The sequence below is a fragment of the Buteo buteo genome, chromosome 16 (assembly GCF_964188355.1).
Source record: "Buteo buteo chromosome 16, bButBut1.hap1.1, whole genome shotgun sequence".
Lineage (NCBI taxonomy): Eukaryota > Metazoa > Chordata > Aves > Accipitriformes > Accipitridae > Buteo > Buteo buteo.
Genome location: NC_134186.1, coordinates 22,074,806 through 22,100,592, shown reverse-complemented (window position 1 = coordinate 22,100,592; position 25,787 = coordinate 22,074,806). Strand labels below are relative to the sequence as shown.

Sequence of the window (25,787 nt, the reverse complement as noted above, 5' to 3'; positions counted from 1 at the left end):
ATTAAAGATTTTACAAATTAGCACTTCATCATTTGAATTTTAGTCTGAAATAAGTTTTTTATTTAGAAAAGCCATTTTTCTCCTTCATAGAAAAACTGTTTCCATGTGGTTTTAACTTTTTATGTTAAGTAAAAATATTTTTTTCCAATGTTTTGATAGCATTAATTTGGTAATGGATTATTTCTACTACTTGGCTCCAAAATTTAGTGTAGACTTTAATGCCAGCAATTTTAAAGCTGCATATATTTTAAAAAAATTTTTCTGTGTGATTTTGTGTTGTAATTCTTATTTTTCATTGATTGCCTTGGATGTTATCTTTCTCAGATTATATCAGATTCTCACAGTTTTGTTGTGGAGTATTCTGATATTGTAAAATATATTATTTGTCCTTGCCAAGTGCCTCAAAAATAAAAACATACCAGATTTTTTTACACATTTAACATTTGTTAATCCTAACAATCACTTAAAATTATTTTCCTGTTGGAGAGAGAGAAGAAAAATGTGAATATTAAATATCCACGATCCAGTAATGATATTTAAACTACCCTGTAGAATATTGCATTACTCTAATTCTTTATGGTCTTTTGTAACTATGAACAAGAACTTAGCATAGTTTAAGACACAGCACTGAAGCATCTGTCAGATCTACACCTATTGATGTAATATGAGCACAAGCAGAGAAATAAGCATTTCACAGTATCCCTGAACAAAATCATCTGTGACAATTGGCAGGGTGCCATTTTTTTTAAATATAGTTGTCCCAGTTGCTTGTTTCAACAACTGTGGCACTTAAAAGAACAATAAGGTTGAAAACAAACAATTATTTAAAAAAAAAAAGTTCTGGAAATCTGAGATTGAAGTAGTAATTATTTATGTAATTTCAAGATAAACCCTTGATATTTTTCCACTTCTCTATTTTTTCTACTGCTCGGTACATAAATGTCACTCTTCTCTAGTGTAGTCATACTACCTTCCTGTGATGTGAAAAATAACGTGATTAAGTGTTTTAGTTCAGATGAGGTGTGCATTTCTGAAGAGATCCTCTTGTGAATCCGAATTTACCATGCTTTGGTTCCATCGCAGAGCAACCTTGGAATGAGCAAACTTTACTCTTTTTGGGTGAAACTAAACTAGAAGATGTGGTCTAACCATCAGTGGATGTTAGTATTCATTTAGTATGGATAGCAATCCTCAGCACCAACTCTTCAAATCTGCTTCTGTTGGGTTGCATCGGAGGAACATTAGAGGTTTCCTGCAGTTTGTTTTAATTTTTCAGTGAAGAAACATAACCTAACAATTCTTTCAAGGCTGGTTTTTTCTTTGGTGATCACTTACAGTTTTTTCAGAAAGCTCTAAGTCCTTGTGCAAAATTGGCTGTTCATTATTTTTCTTAAGGAAAGCATTCATTACAAAGTGAGAAGAGGCAGTTCATCTTAAGTCAGCCAGTTTTTATCTACATGATAACCAAGAAAATTTTAAAGATGTCTTCTGCATTTCCTAAGACTTACCATTTTAGTCACCCTGTCATTAACTTTGTATGCAAGACAAATTAATTTCCCAAGAGTCACCATTAACACTTGGTAGAACTTGAAATAGCTATGTCAGGATGGTGTGTGTGAGGTTCCTTAGAACTGGGGTTTAAGTGCTGAGAAAGAAACAAGCAGAAAGACAGGCAAGCGGAAGAACGTTTTCAGTTAGGTTTCCTTCTTTGGGAGAGCCACAGAAATGGATCGCTCCTCATGCATACCTTAGGAGGTCCACAAAGAACAGTGATGTCTTCGTGAAATGAACATCAGCATGAGCGTGCCCCTTGCACAAAGCCCCAGAAACCAGCACTAGCTCATGGAAGGTGTCTTCTGTCCTTTACAGCTTTTAAATCTTGTGGTGGAGCCAGGCTGTTTAACTTGCAAGTTAAACAGCAAGCAATAAACAAAATGCCTCCCCCTCCCCCTTTATTTTTAGTCCTGTATTAAAGCTGTTTCAGTAAAGAAAGTAGTATTCTGATGCAAAAAAATGAAGTGGAAATAAAAGCTGAAATTTGTTTGAATATCTGTACTTATTTTTGCAAATGGCTTAAATAATGTAAACTGCATAGAGAAACCTGTGTGAGTTTTTTAACTGAGGAAATACAGAGCTTCTCAACTGACCTTCCAGTCGTTGCAAAAAGAGCAAAGTGTATGTTTGCTTTAAATTTGAAAGTTATTTTCCATTTATGCCCAGCGACAGAAGGTTGGATTTTGAATATGTCTAGCAAACAAATCTATGGGGAGGGGATCTGGGGATCTTTGAACTATTTTTATTTGAATATGATGATAATCAGTGGAAAGTGTAAATTTATATTTTTATGTTTTAAAAAAGCACTTTTTATCAGTTTAACTCTGATCCCTTTACAGGTGTCAGCAGGAATTTGGATCTTGAAAAGTTTTAATCCAAATGCATCACATTGAATGGTTGTTTCTCATAATACAAGTCATACTCCAGTGACAGTTACATCAGTTTAAAAAAACCCCAAAACTTTGCATAAGGAATTGCAAGGATAAAAAAAACTTGACTTTGTCCACTCCTATCTGTGTTTTGGGAGGATAAATATTGTAAGCATAAAAAAATTCAGCCAATGTGAAAAACAGAAAAGTAATACTATAATTTGAAATCCTACCACGAATTAATTCCCTGCTTAACAGATATTGCTAAATACTGTGGGAAAGACTAAAGACTATGGCCTGAAAGTTTTAAAAAAAATGAAAATTGAAGTGGAACCTTCCCCTGTTCCACCCTCCTTTTGTTGATCTCTACTTGCTGCTCGTACTCTTCAGGTTAGGTCACTACAGCCTGGATACCTTCAGTGGTCACAACAATGTGTTGCCAACCAACATGCTTCTGGGTTGTTTGGATTTCGTAATTTCTACCCAGAAAACTAAACTGAAGTCTGCGCAGCCCTACCTACTAGCTGACAAGGAAAAACCCTGCCTTCCTCTTTGTGCTAGCTCTGACATTCCTTGAGTGTTTTCCTGAGCTGATGCAACTCACCCAAGAAAACCCCTTTTTTGCTGGGAAAGCTGAATCTGCTAAATGGGAGGTTCAATGCCAGCACTGGGAGAATTTAACTGCATGTGTGGAGAGCAGATCAAAAATTGTGAGAGACCAGTTCTCTCCCTTTTCACAGCAATGAACTTTGAGTGTGGCTCGCTGTTTCATGCAATTGCACCCTATGCTATTAGCGACTGAGTGAAGGGCCTGGTGGATGGAATTACAGCCCTATGGTCTTGCCTTCTCCCATCCTTATCTTTGTGGCTTTGCTCCTCTGGGCAGCTCTAATAGCACAGCCTTGTTCAGGACTCAAGTTCGTTCAAGAATTAAGAGTCCAGCTGATATAAGCAACTCATAAGCCGATATAAACAACTCATACTGGCTGTAAAAAGTGTTTTGATGATACAGCTTATAGCAGTTTGATGAGTAAAACAAATTGTTCTAGCCAAAGCATTTTCTGTCTGTGTCTACGCTTGGGATTTTGATAACAAAAATAGCACAAAATGTCATTGGTAGGTGTGCCAAATGCTTCTAGCCTGTGTTTGTCCTCAGATCATCTCATTTGCTGCATAATAAATTACATCTATTGGAAATACCTTCTTCTGTAACTTCTGTTTCTTCTTTCCACTCTGAGCACTCACACCTAACTACTGCTTATCCTCTGCAAAGTTATAGGAACAAGTAGGAACAAAGAGCCTATGGAGGTGTGTGTTTCAATGCTGAAGTTTATAAATGAATCTAAATGACATGGGCCTCCTTCCACTGAGTTACTTAAGTACTTTGAAACAAAACACTCCCCTCCAAATGGTATCAGTAGTCCACATTACTTAGGTGTAACAGGAGTTTCCGTATTAACCCCTCAGTCACCTACCAGCACAAATGTGCCTGCCAAGAGAAAACAGGATGAGGAGGTGTTTTACTGTTTTTCAGATGACAAAAAAAAAAATCATGCAAGGGCTTCTCAGACACAGTTGTATTAAACCTCTGATAGAAATGTTCATCAGAGCGTTTAACACTCACTGGTGTATCTTAGGTAGACTTACCACATGTCGTGGGTAGTTAAAAACTCTGTGGCCAAAGTAAGCCTTACGACTAGCTGACTGATGGAGGAGGTTCAGCGCTTCAGCTTGCGTTGGCACTAGCCAGACCTTTCATGCCGTTTAGGCCCTTTAGTCCAAAGTATGATGAAATTTGCACTGAACGCAAGGAAGCCTTTAATCGAAACAGCTCCCAAGTTAAGGACAAATAATGGATCTTCAGAGAGATGCTATGCTCCACAAAGCAGCTGAAGGAGTTTCGAAGAGATTTGAGAGTTTGATTACATGCTGGTGATACTGCCATTGCAGGTTGAGTGGAAGTCTAGCTTGATCTGATTAGCAAAAACTGGAACATGAGGACAAAACTGACAGTGGTGAGATGTTTTGGGAGGCTCTGTTATTTAGCAAACATGACCAGCTCAAAACTCCAGAGAGAGACCAGTATAACGAGAGAGGATAATCACCCCCAAATCACCCCCTTCTTTTCTAAACCTAAATTAAAACCTGTTTCTGAAAGTTGGTGGAAATTGTACAAATATATCAGGAGAGCTTTAGATTCATAATTTTGTCTATTTTTAGAGGATCAGTATCATGCAAGTTTACAACCATATTTGGATCATTTTGGTTATCAAACTATAAGAAGTTGCATGGTGGAAAATAAGAAAATTGCTAAAAATAGTTCCTAAAAAATAGCTGTAAAAAATATGTCGAGACTAGTTAGTAGCTGAGAAGGAGGCTTTTTTTTTTTTTCCAGTAGGTCACAAGTGTTTAATTTGGGGTGACATGTATGCCAATTTATGTTTGCAGATGAAAGAGATTGAATCAACATATACTTAATGCTTTATTTTGTTAAGTCATTTTACAGTTTGTGTGGTCAAGTAATCAAGAATATTTATCAACATTTAAAGTCTTCTAAAATAGATTATATGTTAATAAAATGTCTATATGAATAAGCTTGATTAATATTTATAAAATTAGTAAGCAAAAGATGTGTGAGAGCTATAATTTACTAACATTGACAGCCACCTATTTTTCCCCACCCCTAAATTATATGTCTCATTACTTACAAGACTGAGTATTGGTGGTGTTACGGTAGTAACTGCCATGTTAGGTTTTAGTACTTCCGTACAGTAAGTCGGTCTTCTCCAATTAATTAATTCAAATTCTGTCTTAGCATCCTGACAATCTTTATTACAAGGATTGGACCTAAATAAAGGTTAAAATCAAGCAGACACACGTTGAAAATACTGGAACAAGTAGTGCGAGAAAAATAGGAGAGTATATGTAGTTGTGCAAGTAAATAAAGAAATGGTTGGTTATTTTTGGCAAGAAGTGGAGAAGCATGTGATGTCCAGTTGTAGCTGTAGCCAAGGATTTATCTTGGGGCTAACTACTTTACAGGCAAACAGAAATTCCTTTTTCGCCCCACATCAGCTGAATACTATTCAGGGTCAAGAATGCTGTTTGCAGAAGTTGACCAGTCCTACAACCAACCACTAATATTTAAATGATGTATAATATTAGGGGCACGTTGTTACTGAGGGTGTATCCTGTTATTTTGTCAAGAGTTGAGCAAGGCAAAATGCTGAACTGTAACGTGGGGCACAAAATAGTCATTACATCCGCTCCGTCCTGTTACTTGTATAGCAAGTGGTGCGTTTGACGGTACCTGGCTAATGTGGCAGGGACTGCTCGTCAGGGAAAGATGGCAGACCGGATCTAGAAGGTTGGTGCTTTACAGTTATTTTTGGGGGCTGGGTAGGGGAGACTCTTCATCTCGTAAAGCAAGAGCGCTCATTTAAATGAATATGGAGTTCACGTGTTCATTCATCTTCTAAGCTGCAGGTCTTGAGAGTCGGGTCTTTTCCCGGATGCCAGTTTCCCCATCACGCACCTTACTTGTCTTTGACTGTTACGGGAGTTGGCAGCTGACGAGGTGGGGAAGAAGAGCTCACCGTTTGGTGTTTGACGGTGAGGACTGCCGTCACTGGCGGACTGTTAGGGGCTTTGCAGGTGCTCCTCGGGGAGCTCTCAGAAAGCACGAGGTTGCCTTCCTCCCGGTGCTGACAGACCGGGGCGGGCAGAGGAGACTTAGCGGTAGGAGCATCTCCACGGATTTCCCCGGGGAACCGTCAGCCGGCGGCGCGGACCAGGGGCTCCCGCCTCGGCTAAGCCGCTGCGAGGGGAGACGACGGCCACACGCCTGCCTCGCCTCACCGGTGCGGCAGGGCAGGCTGAGCGCCAGGCGCTGAAGTTTTGCTTCCCCGCTTCGGGGCCGAGGAGAGGGCTCGGGGCGGCGGCGGGCTCGCCGCGCTCGGGAGAGGGGAACCCTCGCAGCGCCGGCGACGGCAGCGGAGGGCGGCGGCGCGGGGCGGCTCCCGGCTGCGGCGGGCGTCGCACACGGCGGGGCCGGGCGGGGGCGCTGCCGCCGAGGCGCCGCGCTGGGCCGGGCCGGGCCGGGCGGCGGAGCGAGCGGGCGGGCGGGCCCCGCAGGCTGGGCCCCGCAGGGTGGGCGCGGGGCCGGGGCAACGCCGGAGCGGGGGGGGCCTCGGTGCGGCGCGGCCCCCCCCTCCGCGGCGCTACGGCGGGGCCTCGTCCCGCCCGCTCCGGGGCGATGGGCGGCGGCGGGCGCCGCTAGGCCGCCGCGGGCAGGGCAGCGGCGGAGGCGGGAGGAGGCGGAGGCGGAGGAGGCGGCGGCCGGGGGCGGGCTGGGTCCCTCCCCGGGAAGATGAGGCGGAGGCCCGGGCTGCCGAGCGGGCTGAGCTGGGGCTCTTCCCTCCTAGCCGCCAGGACAAGATGGCAGCGGCCGAGGCGGCGGCGGCAGCGGCAGGAGCGGCGGGGGTGAGGGGCTGAGCCCGGCCGGAGCGGCGCTTCCCCGGGGCGCTCCCGGACATGCCCAGGGCGGCGGCGGCAGCTCCAGCTCGGACGCCAGCGCGGCCCGATCCGTGAAGGTGAGCGGCCGGGAGAGATGAGGAGCGGGGCCGTCCCCGGCGGGCGGAGAGGGGCGCTGCCTCCGCCGCCGGCTCTCGCCCTCCTTCCCGCGGGGGGCTCCGGAGCGAGGCGGACCTTACCCCCGCGCCTGGCGCCGGGGCGCGGCGGAGGCTGGCGGCCGCCGCGCAGGGTCGGCTCGCCGCTGCCCTTGCCGGAGCCCGGCGGCGGAGCGCGGGCGGCGGGGCAGCGCCTCTTCCCCTTCCCGTCGCCCTCGACGGCGCCCGCTCCGCCGCTTCCCCGAAGTTTCCCCCTTTCCCGGCGCGGGGAAGCGCCCGCCCCGAGCCCGCCGGCGCTGCCCCGGCTGCCGGGCGAGGCCGCCGCCGCCGCCCGGTGGGGGGGGGGGGGGAGGCGTGGCCGCCCGCCTCGGCCGTTGCCGCCGGCGGCGGGGCCGGGCTGGCTCCGGCGGTGCCCCGCTCCCCTCCCGGGCGCGCCGCGGCCGCCTTCCTCCTTGTATGGTGCGCTCGGGCCGGCCGCGGCGGCGGCTCCTGCCGTTACGGGTCGTGCTCTCGGCGGGGTCCTCCGCCGCGGTGGGTCCTGGTAGCCCCGGCGGGACCCGACCGCCGTCCCTCGCCCTGACCCCCGAGGAGAGACCCGCGGGCAGCCCCCGATCTGCGCTGCGGGGGAAGTTGGTGCTGGGACGGGGGCAGCGAAGGGTGCTGAGGGACCGGGATCGATAAAAACAACCGGAGAGGAAGTTGGCGCGTTAAAATTTGGTCAGTTCCCAAGAACGAGCTCTGTAAAAACAGAGGGGGTCGTCGCCGGTGGCTTTAACGTAACGATTGCGGCAGGGGTTGTGCCGGGTCTGCTGTGGTTCCCGAGGAATCGTGCTATCAATTGTACAACTGGCAGATGTGTTTGCGTGTGTTTAACGCTGTAGGAAATGGTGATTCTTCTTCTTCTTTTTTTTTTTTAATTTACATTAAGCCCTCAATCGTCAGTGCTATGTGCTTACATACATATGTATCTTTCTTTTGAGGCTATACTTATGTTACTAACTGTTGCATCTGACTTAAAATGTCAGTGCCAAAAACGGCGATGGTTTCCTTTTTTGTTAACTTGGTAAGTTGTTTTGAGACTCCCAGGCTTGCCCTCCCAGAAGTTATGTGGCGCTCTGATGTTTTTGCATCTTCCTGCTTGCGTATAACCTTGTTTATTTAGGTTACTTTAGTATCTTTAAATTGTGGGAAAACGCGTTATTAACGTGAGAGACAGTTCCATTAAGTAAAGCTGCAGTTGACAACAATGTATATTTCTGTGATTACTTTCTTCCCCCCAGTATTCCCTCGCTTTACATCATTTGCAAAAAGTTTATGCTCTGATTCATTTCACACAAAGTAGAAAAGCCTGGCTGGACTGTGAGGACTTACTTTCTGACATGACAATAATTCCGTAACAGAGTTAATTTGCTAAAGGTTTCTGTAAACTAAGTTTAAAATTCACACAGTAACTGTCTAATAAGTGTGGCAGCCAGCAAAGAGATTAATTAAGCACCTGGAAAATAGGTCAAGACTGTATTACAAAGTGGCATGGTGAGATCACAAATAAATAGAGCGAAGTGTTAACACGGACTTACCAGGAGAAAACTGATACCGATATAACAGTGGTGACCGCTTTATCTGTGCTGCTGCGAACCATTTATGGTAGCGCACGGTGAGATGATGTTTATAATAGTGTAAAACAGGAATGAGATAGAATTTTCATTTAATGCGCTTATTTCCGGGGACTTCTGTTGTTGTGCGAGTTCTGCTGCTTGCTCAGGGTGTGGCATCGGTTGTGCTTGTAAATGATTTTTTCATAGATATGTTTGGCTAGATGCTCTAATTCAGCTTGTAGTGGTGATGTGTGGCGCGCTGAGTTTGAGGACACTTTGTAATCAGAGATTCCATCAGCTGGAATAAAGTTTCATTAAAAAATTGCTCGGGAAGCTGCCGCTGACCTGCGGTCTCTGCCGGTGCCTGTGATTTTTCTTTGTTTCAGGTTTTTTGTGTTTGCATGTTTCCTCTCTCCTATCTTTCAAACAGCTACCTACAGAAACAGGGAAATGAGACTGGCTCCTGCATAACGAGATGCCAGAGACAAAGACAGGGTGTGGGGAGGAAGAGTGAGCTTTCAACTCGTTTTAAGGAAGTTGACACAACTGATAGCAACATTAGAATTTGTGTGTACTGCTTTTCTTGTTGTGTGCTTCAATTTATAGCAGTTGCTTCAAAACAAATGTTGTTTTGGAGGTGATTTTTCGAAAAGCGTCTGTTGGATTGATTTGTCCGTTGAAGGGGATGGGAGGCTGAGCAGCACTTTTAGAGGCAGAGCATTAGCTTACCAGCTCCTGGGTAGAACAGAATTAACTACGCTTAATTCTCGTGAAAATCCCAACCTAAACATGTAGGAATGTCAGGCTGTGCTTCTCCAAGTTTGTGTGTTTCGGGATGTACCTCTCTGTGCTATTTTAAGGGATTGCACTCTTCCTGTTTTTAGAATAGTTTTCTTTTTAACAGTGTATATTCTCTTTCTTGTATTTTCCATTCTGCCAGTATGCTGATTATAGCAACAAAGATCCTTTTGACAGAACGGTGCATTTTGAAACAGGAATTTTGTAGTTGGCTTTCTTACATGTGTGGGGGGGAAGAAAAGCATTGGTAACAGGCACAGCGCTCTCATTTGAGGCCGAACATGTATTTCAGAGGAATGTTAAATACAGAAGGAAAACTTCTTGTAGTTGAGCTAAATTTCGCTATTGCAATGAGAGGTCTGTGAGGTGGCATACGACTGCTGTGCACATACAGAATAGTTACTGTAGGCAGCATTGCTTTCTGCACAGAACTTCGTGGAAGAAAGCAGAGAACATCTATACTTTTTTTATTTTTTTATTAGACAAGCCCTAGCTTCACTGAATATATAACTATTTCATTCCATATGCAGAAGCATTACAGCTGAGGTAGACTGCTCCATCAACTAACAGAAGTATGAATTAGGTAGAGCAGGTCTGATAATCAGCTGGTGATACTGGATCGAGGGAGGAAGAAACATGGACGTAGGATGTCCTCCTGGTGATACCAGCACTCCTCCGTTAACGTGTTCACTGTTGAATTTTGTGAAATAGTATCCACTTTTCATACCTCAAAAAAGCTTGTTTGTACCTTTCTGTGTTTTCTGAGTTTCTTCAATTCCCTGATGATGTTACAATGCAGTTACAGGAGAATTTCAGAAGTCTTGGTACAGGATTAATTTGATGAAGAAAACATCCTTAGCACTTCTTCATTGAAACTATGAAGCTCCTGTAGATGGGTTATGTAAACTCACAGCTGGTCAAATACTTACTTGCAGCTGGTCTGACTATTAAATTTTCTTCCCTTTGAAAATTAGGGAAGTAAGAGTTGAGCTTGATGCTGGGGAGCTTTTACTAAGTTAATGTCTCTGTTCCTAAGTCACTGAAATACTATTTTTCTTCCAATCTCTTGACTGAAAATCTGAGATGGAGTGGAAAATAATGTATTACTTTCAATCCAGGTCTTGGAAGAAAAGCTCATTTTTCGGGTAAAGTATGAGATGGACCTCTAGGTATCTGAACCTGTATTTCAGAACTGGTTGGGTTGTGTGTGAAACCAAATATGAAGAAATTAGCAAGGGCGAGCATCGAGTGTGTTAGAGATGGCTGATGAGTGTGTGGTGCACCTTAAATGACGACGTTAACTATACTTAAAGCAACTTTCAATAGCTAGTGCTATGAAATGGGTTAGCAATGGGTTGGTTACCTTTTTCTGACTTCTACAGGCAGTGAACACTCTCTGTTTGACCTGAAATAACCTATAATGAAGCATAAAGCCTGGAAAATCCTGTTACCTGTTCTTGGCTTCCCCTGCCCCCCTTTACAGACCATTTTCATTCAGAGCCTCTATCTCTTTTACAGATTTATAGAGAAATGGAAGCTCTGTTTCTCTTCAAAGGCACTAACTTTTGAGTGATGGATGAGCAGAGGAACAACATGTAATTGTGAAAGTGGGTTTTAGTCTGTGACTTTATTTGATAGTGTAGTGTTTCCTGCAGGGTAGGTCCTCCCCCCCTCCCGCCCCCTTCATTCTTCAGTTGTTTTATTTCAATATAGTGAATGTTGGGAAAGATGGCAAGAATTGGTGTGTGCCTTGTTTTTAGATGCAGTTTGGGGATAATCTATGTACAGTTTTATAGTATTTTTTCACATTATGACACTATTTGTTTTTTCATATAGTGTCTTAATATTCCATTTCAATTTTGAGAGTGGGTAACGTTCTGACAAAATGGGGTTAATCTCTAGCTTAGCAATTTTGCTTGCAAATGGAAGAAGAGCCAAATAACTGGAGTGTTTTTTAAGCAACTCAGTTCAAGTAGTTTAGTTCTGATTTTTTTTTTCCTTATTCAGTGACTTGGAATCAGTTTAACTTCAAAATATCTCTCCCTATGTTATTAACTTTACATATTTAATATTCCCAGCATTATGTGAACTTCTTGTATGGTCTTTTTTTTCACTTTGTGTTTTCAGGAAAAATTAGGAAATACTCCTTTTTGGAAGTATATCCTTTTCTCCAGCTGTGTTGTGCCCTACAATACCTATACATTTGGGTGTAACAGGATGAAGCCTAGAAAAATGTTAAGTTCAAGTTCCAAAATACAGCAATAAAATAAGACCCAGTGAAATACCCAAAGACAAAACATATATATGAAAATATTTCTTATGTTTTTAGTATGATCAAAGCTACAGCACCTATCTCAATATTAAAAAAGTAATTGGATTCTTATGTAGAGGATTGAGTGACACTCCCATCAAAAAACAATTTTTAAAATCAGTAATCTTAAACTCATATGACTCCATTCTTGCTAAAATAATTTAACAGTTCCAGAAAACTATTTTAGTGCTTCTTAAAGCAGGTTACAAATTAAGTATAATTAGTGCTTTTCATGTAAAAAGTTGGCTACTGTCAAATGAAAATCCCTTCATATTTGTATAAACATTACTTGCTGAGTATGTACGGCACCGCAGTGACTACCCATTCAGAATAAGTGGTGGAAAATTTAGGGACAAGGAGACTCAGGTCCTAATACCTGTGCAGAGTCCCATTAACAACATCATTAAAAGAGGAGGGTGTGGCTGCAGGTCAGAGATGCTCACGGCTGCTTTCCATGCCTGTTGGAAACCACGCTGTAATCCAGTGACCTGAGTGTTTCTTACCCTTCTCTGTACTGGAGGCTGCTATCCTTTAGGTTACTACACTGTATTGTCCTGCAGCTGTTTTTATGTGACTGGACACTTAACTTCGGAGGCATGAGATTGGCAGGTGAGCACATGCTGGGTGAGACAAGATTTTTATCGCAAAGCTGAAGCTTGGCTGTTGCCTTGCCTTGGGGCAAGTGGTGTCCAGTACCTGAGAAAACTTGCTTTGGGTTATTTCAGGAGTTTTACTTTAGTTTTACTTGACTTTTGGTTAGAAGGTGAACTGCGAGATGGAAGTGAATCTCCTCACCTTGTGCTCACCTTGTCTTGAAGGATGGTAAAATGAAGTAGCAAAACTGGTCCCTGGACAGGAAAACTGCCAGTAGAACAACTTCAGCTGGGATTGCAATAACTGGTGCAGCTGTGCTTTGTGTGGGGCTGGAGTGTCTTCATTGCAAAGATGTTTGCTGCTTTTATTAGTGTGACCAAATCCCTCCAGGCCTGCTCCCTGCTCCCTAAGGTCTTTGGATGTGAACTGACATCTGAACCTTTCCCTGATCCTGCTGGTATAGACTGAAACAAGGGCCTGCCCACAGAAAGGAGCTAACATAGGCTCAATTTGTGAATGAGAAGGTTGTCATATAAATGTAAAAGTGCAGAGAGAAAACAAACCTCAGTAATGATAAACAATACAAAGTTTATTATAAGGGAAGGAAAGAAACTTTTTTTTTTAACTAACGTTTTAAGCTCCCTCTGGAAGATAAGAGTAACTACTAGCATCAAGTATTCATAAAAATTATCTTTATGCACAATTTTATCTGAAACATTAGTATTTTACTTTTGTAAAAGTAAATGTGCTTTTACACATGTAGATATGAAAACACATCTCTTCTGTTTCCACAGTCTCTGTTTACTACTTTGTTTTGGTCCTTTGTCAGTGTTTACAAACAATGGCATATTAACCTTTATCTTAGTCTGCTAGTTTGAATAAAATGTACTCATTTTTTTCCCCTCTTCCCTATGGTGCAGGTTTTGCCTGTATCGGTACACAACAATTGGTGGCACTTGCACAATTTCCAGAAGGCTTTTTATTTGTTTCTTGTAAGATGTCTTTCTTCCTTTTTGGCTGAAAAGCTGTTAATGTGCATCATTGCCTTGTAAACCTCTTCCTTCCTGTGTTTCCTAGAAACTTCGGTCATCTGCTGCTTCCTACCCTTTTCCCTTCAATTATTCTGTTTGGTTTTTTTGTGTTTTTTTTGTTTGTTTGTTTTTTTGTTTTTGGGTTTTTTTTTAGAATTGCTTACTTGTCTATGATCTATCTGTTCTAATTGAGAAGTTTTTTCCACAGCATGTTTTTGAAGATTTAAATTATTTATAGGGGTAGAGGAGGTCCTCACAAAATCTTTATTTTTCAGCTCTTGAATCTGTTTAATACAGGAATTTTGGTGTTTGGGATCTTAGTTGTGAAGCCCTTTGGAAGGAACAGGCTTTGTTCCTAAGAGAACAAAAAAGCTCTGTCTCCTCTTTCCTTATCTATTAATATCAACTTATTTTGTGATACAAGAAATAATTGGTATTCAGTCTAATAAGAATGGATTGCTTTTGTGAGATGTTAGAGGTTTTTTTAATACCTTTTCATTACAGCTTTCGAAATGGTGCTGTGGGCTAACTTCTTCCTCTGGCTGTGTCAGCTCTGAGCCCTGCAGGAGGACATTGTGGGAGTTTTTCTCAAGAAATATTTTGGGGGCTCTTTGTGACAAGTGGTCTTTGAGACTAAATTTGTTTTTAAAACTCACTTGAAGAGATGTCTAAACGCTGTTTTAAAGATTAAAACAAGAGTGAATGTTAAAAGTTTGTTTATGCTACAAATGGAAAGATTATTAAATATGGAAGGGAACACAACAGAGGAAAAACTGACGCCCATTTATCAGTGTTATGTTCTAGCTAGCGGGGTCATATGCTGCATGCAGTCTTGCCTTTCTTTTTGCATACCTTTCTGTATAGTTAAATCAATAAGTTCCTCTGCATAGGGGCGAGGGAGAAAATTCTTGCACTTGTGGCTTTGGGAAACGTTATAATATGGGTTATTACAGTTATTGATTCATTAGGAGGCAAAAGGCTGAGCCTTCTCTGAGAGAATATGCATGTCTAATGCACTGATTTTTGCCCACAGGAAATGCTGCTTTCTCCACGTCTTTAGAACTCTAAAAGAAGTGGTGAACACCTATTTTTCCCTCCATTCTTTCTTTATTGTTCTACATATGCCATGTCTAATTTATACAACTGTTTTGAGTAAGCAGCCAATGCTATCTTCATGATGTTGTTGCTTACAATGAAAGAAAACCACCTGTTATATAAAAGCAAAATATTAAAACCAGTTTTAGGTAAGGAATTTGTATTCTGAAAAAAACATTAGGACTTTGAAGAGTTTTCATTTTGTGTGTATATATAAAAAACCCTTTCAAACATATACTTACTGAGGGTGTGTGTGTATGAACACACACAAACATATATATACTTCAGTCAGTATATGTTTGAAAGTTGTTACTGGGTGCAGCTGAAGTAACTGACCTGAAAACTGTAGCAGAAAAAGATAAATCGAGAAGAGTGTTAGATTAGATGTCTTAATTCTTTTACAGTTAAGTCAGATTTAAAACAAAAAGAAGGCTAAGGTTCTTATTTACTGTAATATTTTTGTCGCAGAAGGTATTGAATATTATCTAGGTGTGCTGTCTTGACAACTCAGTAACTGCTTGATAACTAAGTTCTTGTTGGTTGTATTGGAAGAGTGATTATGATTTTTCATGTATTTGGGGAAGGTTTTGACTCAAATGTTACTTACTGCTGGGTAGTTCTCAATGTGTAGGCAACAATTTTATAGACCCCCTGAACTATGCTCTCTTGCTACAGTAGACCCTGATTTGGAAATTTTTTACATCATGTCAGACTTATTGCGCTCAACAGGTTATTTGTGTCTGTGCTGTTGCAAACTTAATGTGTAAGTCCTGTGGGGAGAACAGTAATTTTGCATCGCTCTTCTGATGTGTGCTTTGTCCAGCTGAAAATCTTTTATAATAAGAGGGAGAAAGATAATTTTGAACAAACCTCCTCCTCCTTGAGTAGTTTAGAGGACTTGATGAAGAATCAACTTTATGTAAGTAGGACCCCTTTGTGGGCATGCAGATGTTCCGGCATGCCAGCCATTCTATGAAGGTGAAGTAGCAATGATGAAAATAGGCATGTAAATTTATATTCTTATAGGAGCTGCATTTGATATTGTCTAGAGCTATTCTAAAATGAAACTTCTAAATAAATTTCTTAGCTGGGCTGTTCCGCTTCTAATTCTAACAAAAGCCCAGCAGACTAAGAATGCGAAGTTAAGCAATGAAATCAAAATAAAATGGCTGGACATAAGAAAGAAAAATGGCATATGTGTTTGTTAAGGGAGAGGGGTTTTTTTGTTTGTTTGTTTGTTTGTTTGTTTTTAAAAAGCAGCATACGAACAGGTGGTTTACCAACAGGTATTTTGAGCTAAACCCCTCTATGAAATTTTATTTCTACTTTAGGAAAGGTGGCAGAATCTTTTGGAATACGTACAGCAATGGAAAAAGCATGGGTTTATGTCCTACCTCTCTACTCTTCTTGATCCCCCTTACCGCATTGAAGAGTGTCAGACAGTAGCAGGAGTTTGAATACATCCCTTCAGCACTGTACTGTCGTGCAGAACTCGAAGGTGTGGGCTCTCCTAAACACCACTGTTAGGGATTTTTATTTCAGTGTGCCTACTGTTTTCAGGTTCAAAAAGAATTAGTCTTTTAAAAGAAGAGATTAGGCTGGCGAAGCCCCGGCTGGTTGAAATGCGCCGTTTGTGTTGATGGTGGCACATTCTGATTTGGAGAGCATGCTCTCATTCGGGGCTGGTGGCCGATACTGCGCTGCTTGTGCTTTCTTTTCAGTTGCGTAACAGCTTCTTGCCCAGCGGAAAAATAAATGCTTGAAGTATTATTCCATTTGTCTTTTTAACTATGATTGCAGTCATATTGGCATCACAAGATTTAGCTTTTGATATTTGTGGAAAATATGAATATAGCAATTGTATTCTTTGCTACTGCTACTTGTACGAATGACAGCGTTGAGTCATAGGAGTTCACTCTGATATTTTATGTAAAATACGTTTGTGTTCAGTGTATGGCGTCAGTTCTGTTTCCAAGTATTGAGACAATGGTGCAATTGAGACTAGCTCACATCACACTTAAATGAACTTATATTTTCAGTTTCTGGTATCAATGCAACATTGGTAGCATCCGATTAAAAATATCTCAAATGTTGCAGAAATCTAAAGTCAGCCCTGTAACATTTTTCTTAGGTGGCTAGTAACTACATTTTACAACTGCAAAATTGGGTCACTTTATTGTTCGCTTCCCACTAAGACTCTCTCCAAGCTTGGAACCAACCTCTGCCCTTCCAGCCTCAACTCATCTGTGCAGGACTGAGGTTTCACGTCAGGCAAAGGCTACCACTGGCTTAGCTTAATTTTGTTGGTGTATGATGGGCCAAAATTTCCCGAGCTCTGAAATATCTCGTGTTTTAATCAAAGATTGTAATCATTGCTATTGTCATTAAACTTCTGGGTCTCTGGTAGCGACCCGTAGAACTGGGTGTTGGCTGCTTTGGTGGGCTATCATCAGCGCTGCCTCTGCATCTCGCTGTTCGCTGTGGTGGAGTCTGTGTGTGCCCGTGCACTTCATGTCCAGAATTGCCTCCGTGGTTATGCGAGGAAACGATTCATATGGCACGTGTTAACTTGAAACTGCTCAGTGCTTTCTCCTTTGCTCCACTCCCTCCCTTCCATGGGTCAGAGATCTGTTGGCAGAGCTGGTTTCAAGGTGGCCGGGGGGTGGGGTTCTCTGGGCTTGTATCTCTTAACTCTTTGTACTTTCTGTAGATGCTTTGTCCTTTATAAACTGCAAGAAACCTCAGTTGCCAGTGCTTTGTTATGAATCGTACAGCTGGAGTAAGGGAATTCCTCAGGGTGAACAGTTCATGGGTATGAAAGTGCTCACATCAGTACAGCCTGTTCAGCGATGTATCCAAAATAAACAATAACACAGAGGTGCTGCTGCTACCAGTAATCAGGTTTCTTCTGGGGGGGAAGAGAGGGCAACTACTTCAGCTTTGTATTTGCTAAATAACTTGAAAAGTTGGGCGGCGTCTAATATAAAAAGAACAATTTTTTTTACCTGGAAAAAATGACAGTTAGCATCCTTGTGGTGTTTTCAGTGATGCATAATGTAAATAAAACACTTACTAAGTGCTACTGCTCAGCTTGTGCATTTGCTGGAAGTTACTGAGCTTTTTAGAGGGCTCCCTTGATGTCCAGCTGCACTGCAAGAAGGGCGTGAGTGTGTTTGAATGGGTTCTCACCAATGGAGGTTTGAAAGAAGTTGGAAAACAAGTTTTCTTGAGTTAAATTGTAACTATAATATTAGGTGGTTGCCACTGGTTAGGCTTTGCCTGCTGGGGATTTTACCACAACAGCAACAACATAGTGATTGCAGTTCTTGGGGCAGTTAAAAGGGGCTGTTTATTTTGCGGAAGAATTCAGGGCGTAGTGTGGAAATTTTTCTTCAGCTGTGCTGCAGTGGTCTTACTAACTTGTTACTCTGCTGCACACCCCCCCTTACTCTGTCATGAGGAAATATCAATTTATAGTTAATTATTAATAGTGGTCAGGCCTGGAACAGCCTGTGCTTCTCAAGGTTGTTAGTCTGCCAAATTGGTTGTGTTTATGAATTTGCCTAGAACTGCTTGAGAGGGCTGGAGATGTAATTTTAAGAATCTAATAAAGAGCATTGTTACAGTTAGGTGAACATTAGCAACACATTAGCAGAGGTGCTCCATTTCACTGAGTTCTCTATTCAGTTTCTGTAGAGAGAAGCTTGACGGGGGGGGGTAAACTGTGAAGCACCTCCTGTTTATTGTCATTACTTTGTGAAAACATATTTAATCATTTATTTAAATGAATAAACAATAAATTTACTTATTTAAAATGTGTGTACTTCATTACTTTGTGCATACCTTCTTCAGAAGCACAGAATTCACAGTCTCAGATCACAATTCACACATTTTGTATAACTTAATGTTTAATAACCTAAGTGTAGACTTCCCAGTTCTCTCTGCTTCAAAGTTTGAGCCAAGAAGACTCATTTCCTTCGAAGGGAGCCTATCTAGAGGTAATAATAGTTGGTAGCTGTCTCAAGACAGTCTTCCTTTTCCACATCCCCTGCAGTATTCACTAGCAGCATCTGGCACGGTGAGGCAGGATGCAGCAACCTCAGTATTGGAGCAAAGCAAGCTGGAGAACTCCAGAGAACTCCTTCCTTGGGGAAGGAGAAGAGGGCCTTAAAAATGTCTGTAGAGGGAATGGACAGACTTCTCCAAGGCTCAAACTGAAAATTGAGTCTGAAGCTACGTGAGTAGCCAGAGGCTGCCAGTGGTACATCACCTGGGGATTTTCAGTCCATCTTCTGATGGTTTTGCTTACTCTGCTTTGGTTTGCACCCTGGAGTGGTCTTGTAGTGCATACATTCCGTTTTTATTTTAAATTGAATTTAACTGGAAGATGTGTGCCAGCTGCTCGTGAGTGTTCAGGCTCAAGTAACCTCCCTGAAATGAGCACAGAATGAGGTTTTTCTTTCCTTTAGCACCAGCTGCTTTGCTCTACACATCCTTCTCTTGTGCTGCAGGACTTGTTAATGAAGATATAGTCTGACAAGCTTCGGTTTGTATGAGGAAGCAAGAGTAGTCTTGATGAGAAATGTGCAGAAAGATTTATAAGCTCAGTGAAATGATTTGTGAAGGCAGGGGGGAGAAAGATCCACTGTGTGGTAGGTGAAAATGCACAGGTAGTATTCTCTTTTAGCAGAAGACCTGCTTAAAAAACCACAACCCCCAAACCCCTGCAACACAGTAACTCTTTACTCTTTCCTGTGTAGCTATCAACAGGATTATATTGTAACCTGAATCCCTCAAAATAGTGAAAAAAAAACCCAAACAGACAAACCCAAACCCCACAAACCTCCCCCCCAACAACCCCAAAAACAAACTCCAGAAAAAAAAAAAACCAACCCAACCAAACCATGCCCCCCCGCCTCCCAAACCAACAAAAAAGCCCCCACAACGTGGCAATGCTGTTATAGTAGAGGTATTGGGGTATTTTCCTTTTCTCTTCAAGGTTTGTTTTGCAGCTCTGCTGTCTGGGTGGGGGGCTGGGTTTTCATCTGGGTGGGGGGGAAATCAATTCTATTAATTAACTTTGCTTCTCAAAGCAAAGACCTCCAGCAGCTCCTTGTATTGGATAGTTACATGCTGTTCTGGTGTACTTTGTTGCATATATGTTAATGTATAGTAAGGAGTGTGCTCCTGTCTGACGTGACTTTTGAGCACTGCGTATGAGTGCATGGCAGAGGTTTGTGGGCAGTCTCAGGTGTAGGTTGTTGTCGGATTTTAATGTGCCATTTCGTGCGAACACCTTATTCATTGGTTATATGAAGATACTGTAGCTTTTCCAAATGAGATTGCATCTTGAAGTATATGTTTGAAAAAAAAGACAAAATAATGGGGTAAAAGAGAAGTGTTTAGGGGAAGGTAAGAAGTTAGATGCACGTACAAGAGCTCTAAGACCATTTTTACTCTTCTAGAGTAAAATTTGATTTTTTTTAGTTCAGTCTGTCATGATTGCATCAAAGGTGGTTCTCCCAGCGTATGTCATCTCTTTTATTTAGTGCTTAATTTTTTTTTTTTTCTTGGAGTTGCTAAAAACATTCTCATAATAACTCAATAAATGCTTCTTATCTGAGAACAGAGCTGTTACTGTGGTCAGAGTTCAGGGTCATGGAGTTAAGCCTGTAAGAAACAGACAAACCCCAAAAGATGATAGACTAGTTTTTCTCATCCAGCCAAAATTAATGTTAAAGGGAAAGCTGGGACTATGTGCTTCCAGTCCTTCTGGACTGGTTTGAATAGTATGAGCTATAGAAAACTTGGATGTTTTTGAACACCAGTGTTCCCAACAGGCTCAGGTAAGGATTCAACTGGTCCTCTGGCCATACTAGAGGACTGTTCTCCCCCTCACTGGGTTGTCCTGTCTTCAGAAAACCTCCTTAATTGCAGTGTAGGTTTATCATTGCTTTTTCGAAGTAATCATCTAGATTTCACGCTATCAGCTTTGGCAACACACTTAGATAGGCAAATACCTTCTTCAGAAGTTAAACCAAGCGAGACATTTGCTGTTTGGTTACCGCAGATCCAGGACGAGTGGACCTGCTGGGGCTGCTGCAGCTTAGCAAGCTTCTTGCCTGTGGCTCAGGCGTCCCGGCTCCTTCTTGTGGGGCGGCACAGCCTCGGCTGCTCGCGCTGGACCTGGGTCTGCCCTGGGGCTTACGGTGTGGTCACGCTCCTGGGTCTGCTCGGCGTTTGTATTTGTCTCCGAGTCGCAGAGGTGATGCTGGGCATCTGAGCTCTCCTGTCGGATCAAACTGTGGGATAATCCAGTAGCGTTACTTTAAAAAGAGGGAGAGTTTCTTTACTTTTGAAGTGTAAAAGTTTTTTGAAATGGAATGTTTTTTGTCTCTTGTGCACATGCATGTGGTGTAAGTGGGGATTCTGGTGAAAAAGCAAGCGGAACCTTGAAAGGATATTAAGAAAAAAACCCCAAGCCGCTATTTTGAGACTTTAGTGTCTTTGAAGTAAATGTGGCAAATCTGGTATTTGAGTCATCCCAGAAGAACCGGAGGAACAGTAGGCTGCTGACAGAAGGTTTGGCTTGGCCTGAGCTGTGCAGGTGGCACTGGAAGCTCCAAGTAGGCTTGGATGGATGTGTGCTCTGGGGTGGTCCGTGAGGGTTGATTTTGGAGCTCTGAGTAATGTGATCAGGATAAATGATTCATTTAAATATGATAATCATAGAAAAGAGGGTAAGTCCCATAGTCAATAATATGCTTATGCTGTGTACCAGGCACTTTGTAGTGGGGTGTGTTATATAGGAGAGAATTTAAGAACTTGGAAAATTTTTGCCTGTGTTTTGAGATTGAGTGTTAGTCTTAAATCCTTGGCGTGGAGCAGGAGGCCAGTGGCAGTCCCGTAATGTTTGGCGGTGAGAGGGCCTTGCTGCCGGCGGTCTCCAGCTTTCTACATTGTCCGGCTGTGGGCAGACGGCTTTGGAAAGGAAAGGGCTTTGAAGTTTTCTTCTGCTGCTGGGGCAAAAAACATTATAGGATGCTAAACTGAGGTGGTGGTATGATTATTTTAATCGCTCTTAAGATGTTTAAATGTTAATTTGCATAAATCAAATCACAGCTTCAGAATTATTATGCTGTGCGTTTGGTTAGTTTTCGTTTGATCAGAGTCATTGCAATGTCTGGCTCAAGTTTTATGTGAATCATCTGCAATTTAAATACCTATTGCCAGAATCTTCATATGCTTGGTATGAAAAAGTGATTTAATTAAAGTATTATTGGTATTCAGTTTGTCTCTGAGAGCTGATCGGACTGGTACAAGCCATAACTTCCCTGCAACCTTGTAGTCATTTACACTGGGGTCCAGCCAGTGCATTTTTCTTGTGTTCAGCATTACGTGACGTAAAAGTTTAAGGCTGGTGTTTGACGGGTCTGGAAGGGTACCGAGCAGGGTCAGTGCAGAGACGAGATTTGGAAGGTACAGCATCCGAGAGGTGAGGTCTATGCTATTTAAAGTGGAATTGAGATTCCTCATCCTACGTGCGGACTAGGTACCGCTGCCATTGTCATCCTCCCTCCAACGCTCTGCTTCATGCCCGGGGAAGGGAGGTACAGTGTGGAGCAGGACCCTGGACACTCTCGTGGCCCTGCTTTCCACAATTCCTAGCTTTTCCAGAGCTAGAGTCCTGAGTCACGGACAAGTTCAGGGAGGCAGCGGGACTAATCCTGCGCCATCACACAGGCTGTGCAGAACGGAGCTGCTGTGCTCGGGGGCTTCCCAGGCTGGCAAAGCACCTCCTCTTGTGCAAAACTGTTCTTTGTTACTGATTTCTGAAGTGCAGGTGTTCTTTTGAGAGGCTGCACAGGTGTAGCCTTTCAAAAATGTGATGGCCTCGAGGGAGGTGGAGTCAATCAGGTTGAAATTTTGATCTCAGCCTTACTGGGAATTCAAAAGTTAAAATTATCCATAATCTTTTATTCTAACTTTCACTTCTCTCTTAGCAAAGAATTGATTGTGTTGGCAGAAAAAAATATTAAAAAATGTATGGAAAATACGTGCAGGATATAGAAAAATATATATAAAAAAATATTCTTTTCCTTCTCTTCACATTCACTTGAAAATAAATTTTCTGTGAGAAATCTGTCATTATAAGTTCTCTACCTACAATTTTTCAGAAATGATCTTGATCAGGGACATATTTTGTAGGCCTGTAGAACATTATACTTACTTAGTTTAACAGGTTACTTAAGAGTGCAGGTTTTCTATGGCCCAACTCATGAAATAGGGATATCTGAAAGTATGAGGCTAATACTTAGTTTCCAAATCTGAATTGAAGGGGGGTAAAAAAAAATATTGGTGCCTCTGCCCCCTATAACTGTGTCACTAATACACAAAATTCTGCCATGGGACAGTATATAACTCAGAGAAAGCACCTGCCTTTCATGAATGCGTTAGATTACTGTACATCTTAATTTAGCTGGAAAGTTGCAATTGTTTATGTGAACATAGACACTCCCCTAAGGTATTTTGGGTCCCATCACATGGCTTGATCACTTTCACTTTCATCACGGTGAAATTCTTCGAGCTTTGACAGTTATGTCATTTGTCTGTTTGTTCTTAGAAGCCTGATGGTGCTTATGATGAGTAGGTCAGATACCTTGTGTAACAAGTAGCATTGGCTCACAATTAAGAGCTTTTAAGTTATTTTGCATCCTCATTGATAAGTATTTAAATTGGTTATTAAACTTATGTTACTCAACACTATGGCCCTTTTGTATGTCGAAATGCTGGGGTTTTTACATGAAAGCTGAGTTTTTAATAGCACAAAGGTAGTTCCCCGACTTGAAAAATTACGAGTAGCAGCCTGCTGCAGACTGTCTCAGTCCTGCGCTGTGCAACCAGCAAAAGCACTTACTGCTGTAACCTGCTGCTGCTGCAGTCCTTGGGTGCTGAAGTGTGCACGTCGGGGAGGCACGAGGACCTTGCTGTTGGCCATAAGAAACTAAATATGAAATAACTTCAGGCTAGCTCGTTTGGAAAATATACTCATGTCCTGATTTTTTGAGAAGAGGAAGGTGCTGCAAAGCTTGGAAATGTGAATGCAGAAGTCTCACTCGCTTTTTTCTTCTCTCTCTCCCTCTGTAGGTATGGCCTCACAAGTCTTGGTCTATCCACCATATGTTTATCAAACCCAGTCAAGTGCCTTTTGTAGTGTGAAGAAACTCAAACTAGAACCAAGCAGTTGTGTGTACCACGAAAAAACCTACCCGCAAATCTATGTGAATGGTAAAAACTTTGGAATTTCTCCCCACAGGGTTAGTACTTTCTTTCAGACTAAAAACCCATTTGACAGACCTCGAGGACAGAACTTTTTGTTGCAGTCAAATGCTGTTGCTTTAAGAAATATTGCAGGTGCTACAAAAGCGTTAGCAGCGCGGGCGCAGCAAGCTCAGTTAGAGGCACCTCGGACTGGGACGCAAGGCAGCCGATCAGATATCCTGGAAGGACCCCAGCGATGTGGATTGAAGCGTAAGAGCGAAGAGCTGGATAATCAAAACAGCACGATGCAGATTGTCGATGAACTCTCCATTCTGCCTGCAATGTTGCAAACCAACGTAGGAAACCCAGTGACGGTTGTGACAACGGCTGCAACTTCAAAACAAAGTAGTACCAGCGGAGATGGAGATTACCAGTTAGTACAGCATGAGGTATTGTGCTCTGTGAAAAACACTTATGAGGTTCTTGATTTCCTTGGGCGAGGGACCTTTGGACAAGTAGTGAAGTGCTGGAAAAGGGGGACAAATGAGATTGTGGCAATCAAAATTTTGAAGAATCATCCTTCGTATGCACGCCAAGGACAAATAGAAGTGAGCATATTAGCGAGACTGAGTACTGAAAATGCTGATGAATTTAACTTTGTGAGAGCCTACGAATGCTTCCAGCATCGTAACCATACTTGTCTGGTTTTTGAGATGTTGGAACAGAATTTGTACGACTTCCTGAAACAAAACAAATTCAGCCCTCTGCAACTGAAAGTAATTCGGCCTATTCTGCAACAGGTGGCCACTGCACTGAAAAAACTAAAAAGTCTGGGTTTAATCCATGCTGACCTCAAACCAGAGAACATTATGTTGGTGGATCCTGTTCGGCAGCCTTACCGGGTTAAAGTAATAGATTTTGGGTCTGCCAGCCATGTATCAAAGACTATTTGTTCAACCTATTTACAATCTCGGTATTACAGGTAGGTGTCTTTTACTTTGTTTTTAACTTTTAATGGAACAAGGTTTTAGCATTTATTAAAGTTAATGTCTTAAATAATTACTCTTCCACATAACTAATAAGAATAATTTGGAAAATGTAAGGACCATCTAAGAATGGAGGCCATGCTGAGATTAAGTGGTTGGTTACCATTTTTAATGTGAATACTTGCTTTGAATTTTTTTATAGTGTTATTTTTTTCTAGAAGTATGTTTTGTGTTGCACTCTAAAGTCATCGCTTACTGTTATTTTGAGATCTCTGATGAGACTTTTTAAAAGGAAAATAGAAAAAAAATTTAGCTTTCACTTGCTTGATTAGGATGCCTTTCGTGCCTTCCTAACATGATGGTTTTTTTGCTGTAAGCAGCTGGACAGTGTACTAGAAGTGCCATATTTTTATATCCTGTTGCCAAAGATTATGTAAATGCCTTCTGTTTTTCTCCAGCACTTGTAAATATTTTGCCTAGTTCTTATAAACTCAATTCTGATTGAGTGCCTTCAGCAGCTGTGGACTTCAGTGAACTTCTGGAGTTAGTGAGTGATAGGATACTTAAATATCTAAGGTGATACCAGGCAGGCATTTGAAGTGATTTTGGTACATGGTTGCATTCTTCATTGGCCTCAGAGTGGAGGTTTATTTCTGATTTTGTTTTTTAATCCTTTCTTTGTATAGTTATCCAATCTGTGTGGTATAGAAAAGCCACTATTATTTAGCATCCGAGGTCCTTTGTTTTCTTTATAAGCTGAACTTGTCTTGGTTGAAGACCTTTTTCAGTTCTGCTTTGCATCATTGGCAATAGTATGTCCTGGGTATTGCCTGTCTCTGCAAATTCAGTAAAAAGCTAGTAAACTAGGACAATGAGTAATTTGAAGAAAATTTTAAATATTTTACAGCTGTTCATTTTGGAAGTGAAAACTTGTGCAATGCAGTTCTAGGGTTGATGAAATTAGTGATTGGAGCTCATGCCAGAAGAATCTGTTATTTGACTGTAGCTTGTAAACAAGAACATTTCATGTACAGTGCTCATAAAAAATATTCTAATTCATCACCT

The 25,787-nt window shown here is 42.1% G+C and overlaps 1 protein-coding gene across 5 annotated transcripts in view; it reads left to right on the top strand.

Annotated features, from left to right (window-relative positions):
- Nucleotides 1-25,787, top strand: part of HIPK3 (homeodomain interacting protein kinase 3) — a 114,240-nt gene that overhangs the window by 28,705 nt on the left and 59,748 nt on the right. For 3 of the 5 annotated variants that reach the window (XM_075048178.1, XM_075048180.1, XM_075048181.1), the window contains one exon: nt 23,623-24,718. In XM_075048178.1, the coding sequence (XP_074904279.1) occupies nt 23,623-24,718 (1,096 nt within the window). Of the gene's footprint in view, nt 1-6,545; nt 7,016-7,519; nt 7,769-23,622; nt 24,719-25,787 lie in introns of those variants that run through there. The other 2 variants (XM_075048182.1, XM_075048183.1) reach the window with 2 other exon arrangements.